General features: G+C 38.6%; 1 protein-coding gene across 8 annotated transcripts in view; it reads right to left on the bottom strand.

Moving 5' to 3' along the window:
* Positions 1 to 14165, bottom strand: part of DIAPH2 (diaphanous related formin 2) — a 906188-nt gene that overhangs the window by 307531 nt on the left and 584492 nt on the right. For all 8 annotated transcript variants that reach the window (XM_065557222.1, XM_065557219.1, XM_065557225.1 and 5 more), the window contains one exon: positions 4774 to 4899. In XM_065557222.1, the coding sequence (XP_065413294.1) occupies positions 4774 to 4899 (126 nt within the window). The remainder of the gene's footprint in view (positions 1 to 4773; positions 4900 to 14165) is intronic.

Here is a 14165-nt window from a genome sequence, read left to right on the forward strand (position 1 = left end):
ACTGAAGTCATAACATACAGAGAAAGAGAAAAAAAAGTTATATGAAATTACAAATTAAATTGCTTAAAAAGGGAACAAGAAAAGCAAGAATAGATATTTCAATTTTGTAAGTAAGCTTTACATTCATTCATTCATCTCTTAAAGACTAATCAATACCTGGACCTGTTTCTTACTTCTCTTCTCTCTCTCATTTTTTTTAAGCACGCGAAAACTGGGTCAATATTTTCTCATCATAACATTTGCTTCACTGTTGGGAATAGGGTGCTCTATTAACTGACCTCTTATCTTAGTATGGCACCATGCAATATTTATTTTGTATTCACTGAAGACAGTTCCAGCTACAATTGATACTGAGTAGCCTCTATTTATTGGTGTACAGGGAAAGGGAAATGATACCTTTAATTACGATATATGCATGGAAGTGCATCCCCGAGCTCCCTCTGCTGAGAATGATTAATGTTCTGACATTTTTGTCATCCTTTTTCTGAAACGCGCAAGCAGTTATAGAGCACATTGAGCTCATTCTCCCTGAAATTCCACAATTTTCTAATTTCACTGTGTGCCATCAGCAACCAAAGAATTCTACACTGGGCTGACAGAAATAGAAGAAACACACAAGGGAGGCAGAAAGACCTCTTTTTCTCTTTTAAGCAGCAGTGTTGTTCTTGAGTCTAAAAAATAAAGTATTTGAGTATAAAATAAATGAGTGTATTCAATGGCGAGAAGAAATAATAAATTTGATCATGTACTACAATTAAATTTACTGGAACTGCCTTTCTAAAAAAAAAAAATCAACTATTTATCAGGTCATCTATTAATTATGAAAAGAAAAATCCTTAGACAGAAACAGTTTTTTTCTTACAGCCTTATCTATTTTGTCAAGTCATCAAATTTGTTCAATGTTACAGTATGATAAAGCTGCCAGGCACCTACTGTCTAACATGCCTCTTTTAATTACCAAGACCCATGGATGGCATCTCGCTATGATATCAGAAGTGTGGTGATGTGCAACGAAGTGAAGCCATTTCGTTAGTTGAGTTTCACAGTCCCAGCCCTGATTTCCACAGAAAACTGGTCAGGCCCCAGAATTTTGGCCAGCATGAAAAAGTTAGCAGCAATCTGTTAAAATGAAATTTTTCTTACCTTTTAATTCCTCTGTGCAGTCTGGTTCTACCAATGCAGTCAGATGAAGGAGTCACATTTCTTTTAAAAAAATCAAGAAGGAAGCAACAGAAATTTTAGCATTTTCATATCATCCAGCCACCAGCTCCTCCCATTCTCACTTACCCTTACCCTATGTGAGCTATTTCAAAGATTTAAGTAACTGATCCACACTATAAACATACATACAGAACAAGAGCATCAACATTTGCTCAGAGAACTGAAGGGTATGGTTCTGCAAGGGTTTAACTCATGTATAAATGGAATTACCAAGTAAGAAATTACACTCTTTCCAGCCTAAGTCTCACCATTGCAGATGGATGAGATCTGACTGGCTATCCCCAACATATTGAACTTGGTGATGGTGAAGAAAATGGCTATCATTAGACAAACTCCTTCAACCAGCTTGAAAATAAAGCCTGGAAACGAGAAAACCATCCCAAATAAAAAAGAGGAGCCCTAAATAATGGGTCATGGGGATCTGACAGGCGGTCAAATGCAAGACGCTGCTAGGAAATGGGAGACTAAGATTACAATGTATGTGAAAACTCTGACCGCCTAAGTGTAGCTATAACTGCAACCTGCACTTTGAGGAACTCAGGGGTGAACCCAAATCCTTTAGAACAGCACTTAAAACACTGGAAGTGATTCCCTATAATAGGCAAAGAAGTTACTCTTTTTTTCCTCAAGTGTGAACAAAACTAAATGTGGATCTAGCTCCTGAAGGATGCTCTGCTCACAACACAAGTTGACTGAATGAGCAGATTGGGAGAGTAGATGAAGTAGGAGGATGGCGCTTTAGAACTGTTATGCAAAATATTCTTAGACCACATGGATTATTCTGGCCATATTTGGACCGTTTTCTTATGAAACCATGAAGCAAATGGGATGGAAGGGCATACATAAAGCAAGAGGAAAGTTTTTGATATAAATTAGCCCTGAATTACTTTCCTGTGGTCCGGCCAGAAACTGTTAACAAACAGGACCATGTAGGGAAGACAGCACTTGAGAGCTTAAGACTCACTCTCTCACTGGACCTTATCGCAGTGTGAGCTACCTGGCTTGTTGGAAAAAGTGTGTCTGTAGCGGGGTGGTCACCCGCTCCTGCCCGGAAGGGCTTAAGACAGCCCTGGGAGAGGGCTGTTGCAGGGGGAAGTAGCTACTAGGCTGATTGGGGAAACAGCCGCAGCTGGGCCATGCCCCAATCAGGCCTCAGCTGGCCCAATATAGGAGGCTGGGAGCCAGAAGCTCAGCAGTCTCTCTCTCTAGCTGTAGAGGGAGATGGACCTGGCTGCAGGGATCTGAGTAGAGTAGGGCTGGGGAAAGGCAGAGGAACTGGGGAGGCTCCAGCCTGGAAAGCCCCAGGCTGCGGCCTAGCAGAGGGCAGCCCACGGGTAGGCAGAGGCAGCAGGTCCAAACCCTCCTTGCCAGTGATGAGTGGCTTATAGTGCAGTCTGACCCAGGGAACGGGGGCTAGTTGGTGACTGGCAGTAGCCCATGACTGAGGCAAGGTGGGGATTAGAGGGTTGGGGGTTCCCCAGAGAAGGGAGGCCCTGAGAGAAAGGTTCCTGCCAGGGGGCAGCACCCCAGATAACAGGGCACCGGGTCTGAGAGGGACCCGGGGGCCAAGCGGCAGTGGGACTCTGGTCGGCAGAGGGTGCTCTGTGCTGGAAAGAGCTAATTCTCTGACACAACCAGCAGGAGGCGCCGCAGGGGTGAGTCCCGCACCTTCACAGTGTCTCTAATGCAAGTGATCAGAAAAGGAGCGAGGGATTATATAGGTTAGTGCCGGTTCACGAAAAGTCTTTTACTTGGACCAAGTGGAGCAGCACCAATCCTTTAACCCATGGATGCAGTGAAATACCATGTTCTGTAAGGATCTGCTGTGGGCAGCACTGTGCTAGTTGCTCCTTTCTAGGGGGACTGGGGAGGAATTTTTCCCTTACCACATGATTGGCCAAGGCAAGTGTTTCGAGGGTTTTTTTGGCCTTCCCTTCAGCAGGTTGGGGGGCTTCATTCGAGCAAACTTGAAATGGGAGTTAGGCTATGACTTTGAAACTCATTATGTAAATGTGGGGCAGATGTCCAGCGCAGGTATTCTGTAGGGAAGGGATGCAGCGATCAGAGAAAATGGATTGGTAAAGGATTTAAAGCATGTATTCTTTAAAAGAGCAGAAACCAGGGGGTGGGATGAGGGGGGCCTAGGACTCCTACACGGCTGGTATGGCAGGGAGCCAAACTCCCCTCCCCCACAAACCTTCATTCGAGAGGGGGGATAGTGAGGTCCCAGCAGCAGGTTGTCTGGGACCAGGATGGGTAAGGGAGAGGGCTGACAGAAGCCCCTTGGGAATATAGTGAAATGATTATGCAGTTACTTGCACTGTACAGTTTCATCTGCTGGGTATTCCCAGATATTTAAGGATAAAGTTGTGGCCCAATTAAATCCAGTGTCTCCTGTCCTTCCAGCATGGCCAATCAATGACTTTTCTCTAACTCCCTTACAAATTAGTATGCCAGTTGGCAGGAGTGCTCCCCTTTATATTAGTCCACTGATCATGCTCAACAGATTTCCCCAAATGCGTTAAGGTGAGCCCACTGGCAAACATACCTATGTGTACTGCCTCTCCTACGGAGGAAGTTGAATACTCATGCTACATTCTATCAGCCCCTCAGCTTGTGTAAATAAATACATATACAAACTTCATGAGTTAGGAACAGACAAACACACATTAAACATTTTTTCATTTAAAGAAATATATGGATTTCTATATTAAATCACTGACTGAAAATTTCCTTTAAGCACAATGGAAATGTAGACAGTTCCACATAAATTTGATAGTTAGCTTCTTGCACTTACAGTCCTTTACTCGTGAGCAAAAGTTGAACTACTTCATAAGTGAAAATTTTTGAAAGGGGAGGGGGAACAACCAGAGGTTAAATCTTGAGACAGTGACTGACATAAAGCTGTCGATTTTAGTTACTTTTAGATAAAGAATTCACAGTATTTATTCTCTAGAGAGATAACATGATAAGTCAATCTTCAGTTCAGACTATTTAATCATACTTACCAGAGCTGACACTTTTTTCCTAAAATTATAACTTTCAAAAAAATCAAAACAGACAATGACTATCAGCAACTTCTAATACTTTAAACTAAAGTTTTCTTGATGAGCCAAAATTTTGCAGCCAAAACTTCTCACTAAATATTTTCCATTTTCTACTCTTCTTTCCATATTCTTTCAGCCTGAAGTGATGCAACCACTATCTAAAAGTTTGTTCTTTGATCATATGAAGCTATACTCTCTCCAGTTTATGACAGGATCCTGGGTATTCAGCTCCTTCAGTGGGGAGCCTTGAGAATGGTGTCATCTTTCTTCTTAAAAGCCTGATTACAAAGGCTACAAACTAGCCACAGAGAAGAAGCAAAACAAATTTCACTTCTGCTAATGGCTTAATGTTTTTAACACTCAAAACTTTCTGATATGCGCTTCCCTGTGCAAAACAATAAACATGAAACAACAGACACTTCTAACTGTTAATTTCAAATATTGTAAATATTTAATAAGACAGACAAAAAACTAAGATTATCAACCCAGAAGTGCAAAAAGGATATGGTCATCTTTTCCACAAATTTATCATGTGCATCTTCTGTTTTAGGGAACTTCTCAATATCATTTTCTAGGCGATGGATCTGAAGTTCCATTGAATCAAGGTTGCTCTTGAGACTTTGAGCTGAAACTTAGAAAAAATGTGATAATGAATTAGAAAAACTTCTGGAATTCTGATAAAGAAAAGCAATGTCAAGAAAAGCAATGTCAGTAGAAGTATTCTTGAGGTAAAGAGAATAATTCCACTAAGCAGGCTCTCATTTTTTCTGAATTACTGCTCATAAAAATTCTACCGTTCATAAAATAAGTGAGAATGTGTAATATAATATACCAAATCATCATGTTAAATGTGGGAATGTCACCATTTTATTCAACCATTAGTTCAAATGGATCTATTTCTATTTAAATTTATTGATGGAAATTCTAATATTTCATTCTTTTAAATCTAATTTGAAGATTAAAGAGAAACTAAGGTTCAAAGTGATTTTATCTTATTAATGCATGTACTTGGCTATATAAATGATTTAAGGGAAAATTATAGAAAAAAGATCAAATGTTTTTCTTTTATTGAAATACACTGATTTCTATAAACCAACATCTGTGGAAGCCCTCAATACTTTTAACACCTACAGACAAATATTTGGATACCAGGAGCTATTGACACCTTACACAAATACAAATAAAGAAAATATGGTGAAACAGCAATCATATTAATTTAAAAATAAAATATTCTGTAATATCTCAATGTACCCTCTAACACTGTATTAATTATGGCTTTATTATCCTTGAAATTCTTTACACCTTTTTCCTGTCCTTCTCCTAGAAGACTTATCTCAAGAACCATATTAAAAATATGCTAGTATTGCATATTCACTTTACACCTTCTCCAGCCTGGTTCTGACAGGATTCTTCTCTACCTTTCACTTGCTATATACTCTATACTTTCCTACACCTACTAGCATCTATGAAGAATAATATCTGATAATGATTTAAAGAACTAACATTTTCCTATTTTGGATGGCTATGACACTAAGTATAGTGGTTGTAGCACCAGGGCTTCCAAACTGTGGGTTGTAATATGCTTCTATTAAAATAAAGCACATTCCCCAACCAGGGTGGATAAGATTTCTTTTTTAAAACAGTTCGGTTGGGTTTAATAAATGTATGTATGTGCTATCTCTACAAGGTAAAATATGCATTTTTGAACCATATTCTGCCATCTGCCTTCTGATGTGCACCACATATTGCTGTGGAGCTCACAAAAATCAGACATGAAATCACAATAGCAGATTTTCCAAAGTTAGCCCTTTAATATTACTGTGCTGTTTGACAACCAGATCCTTCCTCAGCATTACTTTCTGAGTCTCTAGAATTTTGCCGCTTTCATTTTAATGGAAATGTCTTTGACACAAACTAGCAAGCTTTTAATGATAATGGAGACAGCTTTATAGGTGAGTAGTCTCACTCTAAGGCAGATATCTACTGATTGATTACTAGGTCTCTTTCTTGAATGTTTTAGGTCTTATACTGTATCACTGTATACAAGATTATTTCCTGCAGTTTAGCTGGTTGTGCTTCCTGCGTTCTTTTAATAAGGGGACTCAGTGGATCTGTAGCTGTAATACACTAGACACTTTTTCACAGGTTTTCATTTTTGATTTAATTGGTAAGATTTGCTGTTTCACAAGTGAGTCACCCGGAACACTTAATAGGAGTAGCTTTACCTTTCTTTTTTTATGTTTGTACTTAAAATAAAACTCTGATTAAAAACAATAAATCAAAAGGTTTAAAACAAAACAGGTAGGAAAAGTCACACACACACACACACACACACACACACACACACACACACACACACACACACAGTCGAGGTACAGATAGTGGAGATGTAAATCCAGTACAAACACCAAAAATCTATTAAACTGACCCTGTTCTCACCTGTACCCTTTTTGCATTGATGTAACTCCATGGAACTTAATGTAGTTACTGCCAATTTAAAGTGGCAACAAGTCATATGTTGTAAGCACAGTAAGTATCAAATTCCAATATACTGCATTTATCTTATTTTACTGATTATTCTAATGGGGGGGGGGGGAAGAGTACGATACTAGATGAGCAGAAGATGCAATAGCACAGCCAATGAAGTAAGGCCCAAGTCTTGCAAACATGACCCATGCAGGCTGACCTTTGCACTCAATGCAAATAGTTTATTAGTTTATTAATTTTTGGTGAGCTTGAAGAGAAACAGTGATATTTGTGCTGTAAGTGAAGAACTTGTTTGAATTACAACAGTAATAGGTTTTTATCAGCAATGTGATATATTTGGATAGAGAAAAAACAACACAGAAGTAAAATGTGCTGGAATTGAAAAATAAATTAGAAAGATGGAAATGGTTATTTTGTTGGTAAAGAGAATAGTAGCTGGTAAATGAACTGGCATCATAACAGAAAACAAAGTATAACTGCATTCAGCACTCTGAAAATATTTAAGCACATAATTGCCTAGCAAAAAATAGTTCATCTTTGCGTTTGAAATTTTAAAGTATCAAGACAAAACCAATTAACAATGACAAAAAAGCATGAGGTTCTGTGCTTAATTATTCCTCATATTAGACCAAAAATCACCCAACTATTTCTCTACTGGGGTCTTGGAAATCTTAGTATGTTGAAATTGGGGGAAAAAACCCACATGGGATGCATTTAAAAGTGAATTTATTGTTATTAGTGAACTATGAACAAGTTAAAAATTTCCTAGATTCAGAAGCACACTACACGGTACTTGTGTTGGTGTCTCACTGACACCATGATCAATTTTTTTTTTGTAAAAGCTACACACTGTACAGATGCCAGGGTCTAACTCACCCCATGTTTAGATAATGAAAACAGAGAACAGCAACAATATAAAAAGGTACATACACAGCGAAGTGGGAGTAAACAACCTACTACTTTGAACAAATGGGGCACATAGGTGCCATTTTCTGAATATACAAAGTTTTAACATTTCACTCATTTTTTGTGTTTTTTGTCTCATTCTCTGGAACAGATGTAACTCCTTCCTCATTTCCTAGGCCCTACACATCAGTTCACAGCATGCTAGATGCTGCTTCCCTAGAAGCCTGAGGAAAGGCTGCAAGGTATCTTTTCTGCACCACTGTGACAGGATGTATAAACCCTGCACTGACAAGGTAGGGGACACTACCAGGAATCAGAGACTGTGCCTTGTACCAGTCTAATATCATGATGGAAATTAAGCAGGGAGAGGGACCACCCCTCAACTACGGAGGCACTCCAGAGAGACTCTTTTTACACAGTAGTTTTACCATTTCTGTATCCATGTCCCTGATAAAAATTCATCTCTTACTCAGAGATTTTTGATGCCATGTGCAATTCAACAAAATTTAAACAATATAGTCATTCAGACATGTGCATGTGCAATGCAACAGTGAGAGGCTTTTTCTACCCAACAATGAGTCTTTGCCCCAGCAACTGTGGGCTTGCCAGAAAATGGATCTGACTATTGTGGCTTTCCTAAAAACTCTTCCTAGCAAGTGTAGGCTTCCCAGAAAATCAAGTTGAGAGTGTTATCTTAGAAGAAACTCAATTTGGTGGACAACTGCGTTCATACATGAGGCAAATGTTATCTGGGGGTCTCAAAGACTCCCCCCGACTCTTTTAGTGCATTTTTTTGAAAAACAAAAACCACTGAAATGATGAAGATAATAACAATGCTGAAATATTAATATAATCATATCGTAACTTCTGCCTCAAAATTAAAACAATCTGACGCTAGAATACCTTCATAATTAATTTAGGAGTCTAGATACCATAACAGAGGCCCAATTTAAATGTATACTCCAAATTAAAAAACACAGTAAAAGAACTAAAGAAGAGCAACAGTGGCTTAATAACCACGTAAAAGAAGCAGTGAGAGATAAAAAGGCATCTTTTAAAAAGTGGAAGTCAAATCCTAGTGTGGTAAATAGAAAGGAGCATAAATACTGCCAAATTAAGTGTAAAAATGTAATAAGAAAAGCCAAAAAGGAGTTTGAAGAACAGCTAGCCAAAAACTCAAAAGGTAATAACAAAATGTTTCTTAAGTACATCAGAAGCAGGAAGCCTGCTAAACAACCAGTGGGGGCCAATGGATGATCGAGATTAAAAAGGAGCACTTAAAGATGATAAAGTCATTGTGGAGAAAGTAAATGAATTCTTTGCTTCAGTCTTCACAGCTGAGGATGTTAGGGAGATTCCCAAACCTGAGCTGTCCTTTGTAGGTGACAAATCTGAGGAATTGTCACAGATAGAAGTGTCATTAGAGGAGATTTTGGAATTAATTAATTAATTAACAGTAACAAGTCTCCAGGATCAGATGGCACTCCCCCAAGAGTTCTGAAAGAACTCATATGTGAAATTGCATAACTATTAACTATGGTTTGTAACCTGTCCTTTAAATCGGCTTCTGTACCCAATGACTGGAAGATAGCTAATGTAACACCAATATTTAAAAAGGGCTCAAGAGGTGATCCCGGCAATTACAGACCGGTAAGTCTAACGTCAGTACCGGGCAAATTAGTTGAAACAATAATAAAGAATAAAACTGTCAGACACATAGAAGAACATAAATTGTTGGGCAAGAGTCTACATGGTTTCTGTAAAAGGAAATCATGTCTTACTAATCTATTATAGTTCTTTGAAGGGGTCAACAAACATGTGGACAAGGGAGATCCAGTGGACACAGTGTACATAGATTTTTAGAAAGCCTTTGACAAGGTTCCTCACCAAAGGCTCTTACGTAAATTAACTTGTCATCAGATAAGAGGAAGATCCTTTCGTGGATTGAGAACTGTTTAAAAGACAGGGAACAAAGGGTAGGAATAAATGGTAAATTTTCAGAATGGAGAAGGGTAACTAGTGGTGTTCCCCAAGGGTCAGTCTTAGGACCAATCCTATTCAACTTATTCATAAATGTTCAGGAGAAAGGGGTAAACAGTGAGGTGGCAAAGTTTGCAGATGATACTAAACTGCTCAAGATAGTTAAGACCAAAGCAGAGTGTGAAGAACTTCAAAAAGATCTCACGAAACTAAGTGATTGGGCAACAAAATGGCAAATGAAATTTAATGTGGATAAAGGTAAAGTAATGCACATTGGGAAAAAAATAACCCCAACTATACATACAATATGATGGGGGCTAATTTAGCTACAACTAATCAGAAAAGAGATCTTGGAGTCATCGTGGATAGTTCTCTGAAGACGTCCACACAATGTGCAGCGGCAGTCAAAAAAGTAAACAGGATGTTAGGAATCATTAAAAAAGGGATAGAGAATAAGACGGAGAATATTTTATTGCCCTTATATAAATCCTTATATGAATACTGCGTACAGATGTGGTCACCTCATCTCAAAAAAGATATACTGGCATTAGAAAAGGATCAGAGAAGGGCAACTAAAATGATTAGAAGTTTGGAACGAGTCCCATATGAGGGGAGATTAAAGAGGCTAGGACTTTTCAACTTGGAAAAGAGGAGACTAAGGGGGGATATGATAGAGGTATATAAAATCATGAGTGGTGTGGAGAAAGTGAATAAGGAAAAGTTATTTACTTGTTCCCATAATATAAGGACTAGGGGCCACCAAATGAAATTAATGGGCGGCAGGTTTAAAACAAATAAAAGGAAGAAGTAGTTCTTCACACCGCACACAGTCAACCTGTGGAACTCCTTGCCTGAGGAGGTTGTGAAGGCTAGGACTATAACAGGATTTAAAAGAAAACTAGATAAATTCATGGAGGTTAAGTCCATTAATGGCTATTAGGCAGGATGGGTAAGGAATGATCTCCCTAACCTCTGTTTGTCAGAGGTTTGAGATGTATGGCAAGAGAGAGATCACGTGATCATTACCTGTTAGGTTCACTCCCTCTGGTGCACCTGCCATTGGCCACTGTCGACAGACAGGATACTGGGCTGGATGGACCTTTGGTTTGACCCAGTATGGCCATTCTTATGTTCTTAAATGACCCCAATAACATCGTAATGACTTTTTTTACTACACTAAAACCACAACAGGTATTCAGATTAAATCAATTATAACAGGTTGTTCTCATCATAGTTTGAGAATATTTAAAGAAAGAAAAGGCAGTGTTTTGCCTATCATGTTTTAAATTTTTGTACATGTTTGGGGTCCAGGAGATCCCAAAGATCTTAGAAGTTTAATATTTCATTTTTATCACTGACATTCACGGGTCTGACTCCACTACCTTTTTAATTTTTTTTTTTTTACCACTACATATAAACCACAACAGGTAGGATGATAAAACCACTGAGGAAAGACTGAACTCCATCCTAGTTTGAGAATACTTAAGAAGCACAGATTTGGCATGACAATTTTTATTTACATTTTTGCACGCATTGGGGTCAGATAGGCTCCAAAACATTAGGAGGTTATATAAAACAAGGGAAGAATTTTCAGTCTTATTTTTATTATGCAAAATTCAGAAAACAGTTCAGATTCAAGCCTGAGGCCAAGTACTAACGGATCTTTACACAGGAAGTCTGAGGGATGCATTATACATTAAAGAGTTGTACTCCTCCATTGATAGGTGCCCAACTTTCACTAACGACCCTGCTAATTATGGGTGGAAATAGATTACAACATATTTGAATTAGCATGTGTAGGTTCTGCTCAAAATCCCAAAGGCAGTCTGATTTACTCGGAAGTGTTTGTAAATGAATCAATGACATCATCACAGCTTTCAAGCAGCTAGAATTTAAAGAAAAAGTCACAATCAAATGAATGGATATTTCTAAAAAAAAAAACAGACAAACAGCGGAAACATTACCGGTGGTTCATAGAAACTTGTATCTTACAAGCACATAAGCATGGAAACTGCATTCTATTGATAAAACCTTATATTTTGATACCTAAGATCCTAACAAATTGAATTTTGTTCCTTTAACTAACAACATTTTAAGCCTCAGCTCAGGGACAGAGGTAACAGTGAAATTCAAAAGCACTTGCGTTATTCAACTAAATGTTTTAACCAAGGTAAAAGTACAAGGCAAAGATTTACTCTTTACATTTACTGAAGTATTTTAGTTTTTGACACACAGGACAAAAGACAATTTTGTAGATAATCTGTAAGATGTTTCCTGACTAGCCAAACCAGCGTCATTCAATGACATTTTTAAAAAACAGAAAGAAATGTCATAGGTGAGATCTTCTCCTTTTATGTGAGGGAGTATGTCTGCCTTTTGTTTATGAAATAAGCAACCTTTAGGTACTTATTGCTTGGTGATTCTAAATGCTGTCAAAGCATCAGTAGGCAATAAGGTCATCCCCCAATCTTTGTGATCATATCTTCATTGCAGAGTTAGTCTGGACTAACATGGGTGGAGCATCCCCACAGCAAAATGCTATCCATGTGAGCCCCATGTAACTGCATCCACAATGGTGCTGTACTAGCTTGAGTGCTGGGCTGGATTTCTAGCAGGCTATCCCATGTCATGTAGTATTGCATCAAACTGGATACACTACAAATGCTCTCTCTCTCTCCCTCCCCTAATAGGGAGAAGCTGTCTGTGGCATCAAGACGAGAACAGTACTTTATGTAAATAACTTCCAAGTGGACTTCTTCATTATTAATTCAGACAGTTCTGATGATGAAAACAAAACAGCATTTCCCAGAAAGAACTTTTAACGAGAATGTCATTAAGGAATTCAGTACTCTGCCTCAGAGGTGGACCCTGAAACCTTGGGGTCCTCCCAAGTCTGCAAAGTAACAGGGAGGGTTCCCCTTGTCAAATCCAATACTTTTTCATGAAATATTTCAGATGCGATGAACTGGCATTTTCTGACAAAACAGTATCTCATCAGAGATCAGCTCATGTGCGTGCGCTCTCTCATTATGTGTGTACATATGTGCTTGCACAAACACACACACTCCAACCCTCCCCCTGCTGTTTAGGAAAGGTATTAGAGACTTTATTTTAAATGAATACATGTTCAATGTATATTTACATATATAATGCTGCATGCACATTTTACCTGTTTCCACTCGTCAGTAAATCATTGTGAAGGATTTACTATTTAAGTATTATGAAAGATGACAAATGAGAAGAGGTTTTCATTGGCTTTGTGATGGGTCATGGACATTTGATAGGAGTCTTTGGAGGTTTTGGGTCAGTAAGCTTGTTAATAATAAATAGGCATAATACTGTGTACATGCAGCAAAATGGAACTTCTTTGAACAGGTAGCTCTTGCCATAAATATGTGAGTAAGACTGAACCAGTATTCTGTCACTGCTCCCTCCCCGAAGTGGAGATTTGCAAAGAAAAAAAAAAGAACTTTACTTTTTCTTTTAGTCTGCCAGTCAGATTTTAGGTACACCATATCCCTCCTTGTTTTCACAAGCACCAAGTTCTGTGGTGCATTATCTACCCTGAATATTGAAGGAAAACTCAGTTTTACCAAGATAAATTTCTTTTGTTTCATATTTGTTTAATGTTTTTTTAAATTTATTAATCATTATTAGGATCCTTTAAAGTGTCAATCTGAACACATTCTAATTTTGAGATTTTATTCATAAAATAAAAACAAATGCTGTTCTCAAAATAACAAGGACTTCATGTGTACCTACCTGCACACAGCAAATTTTATTTTCTCCACTAGTATACTATTGATGCCTAACAAAAATATGAACTTAAATAAACAACAACATATTGACTAATATGGTCAAGGTAAATGCTGATTAAACTAAAAAAGTTTTCAAAATGTTATTTTTATGCATATATTAGTTACATTCTATTAGTGGATCTGAAAACTCACCATAAATCTATGTTATTTTTAAGGAGTGTGTTTAAAAATGTGGTCACAAACAGCATCCAACAAATACAACATCAAAATCCCAATTCCTATTGCAATATCTGCATACAGTAACTCCTCACTTAAAGTCATCCCGGTTAACGTTGTTTCATTGCTGATCAATTAGGGAACATGCTCGTTAAAGTTGTGCAATGCTCCCTTCTAACGTCGTTTGGCAGCCGCCTGCTTTGTCCACTGCTTGCAGGAAGAGCAGCCCGTTGCAGCTAGCTGGTCCCCGCTCCCCTAAGTTCCCTCTGCTGCAGCCGCCCAGAAGACTATCAATCGGCAGTTCAGCTGTTCCTCCCCGCAAGCCATGGGCTGCTCCTGCCCTCTGCCTTGGAGCTGCTCCCAGAGACTCTTGCTTGCTGTGCAGGGAAGGAAGGCAGGGCTGTCAGGGTGTCCCCCTCCCCCCTGTCCCCCGCTTACCCCTTCTCCATATAGAGCAGGGAGGGGACACGGATGGAGAGAGACATAGAGAGTTGGGGCAGCAGCTGCTGTCTCAACTTCCTGATCCACTTAAGAAGACAACACTTAAGAG

Source organism: Chrysemys picta, chromosome 9, assembly GCF_011386835.1.
Source record: "Chrysemys picta bellii isolate R12L10 chromosome 9, ASM1138683v2, whole genome shotgun sequence".
Taxonomy (NCBI): domain Eukaryota; kingdom Metazoa; phylum Chordata; order Testudines; family Emydidae; genus Chrysemys; species Chrysemys picta.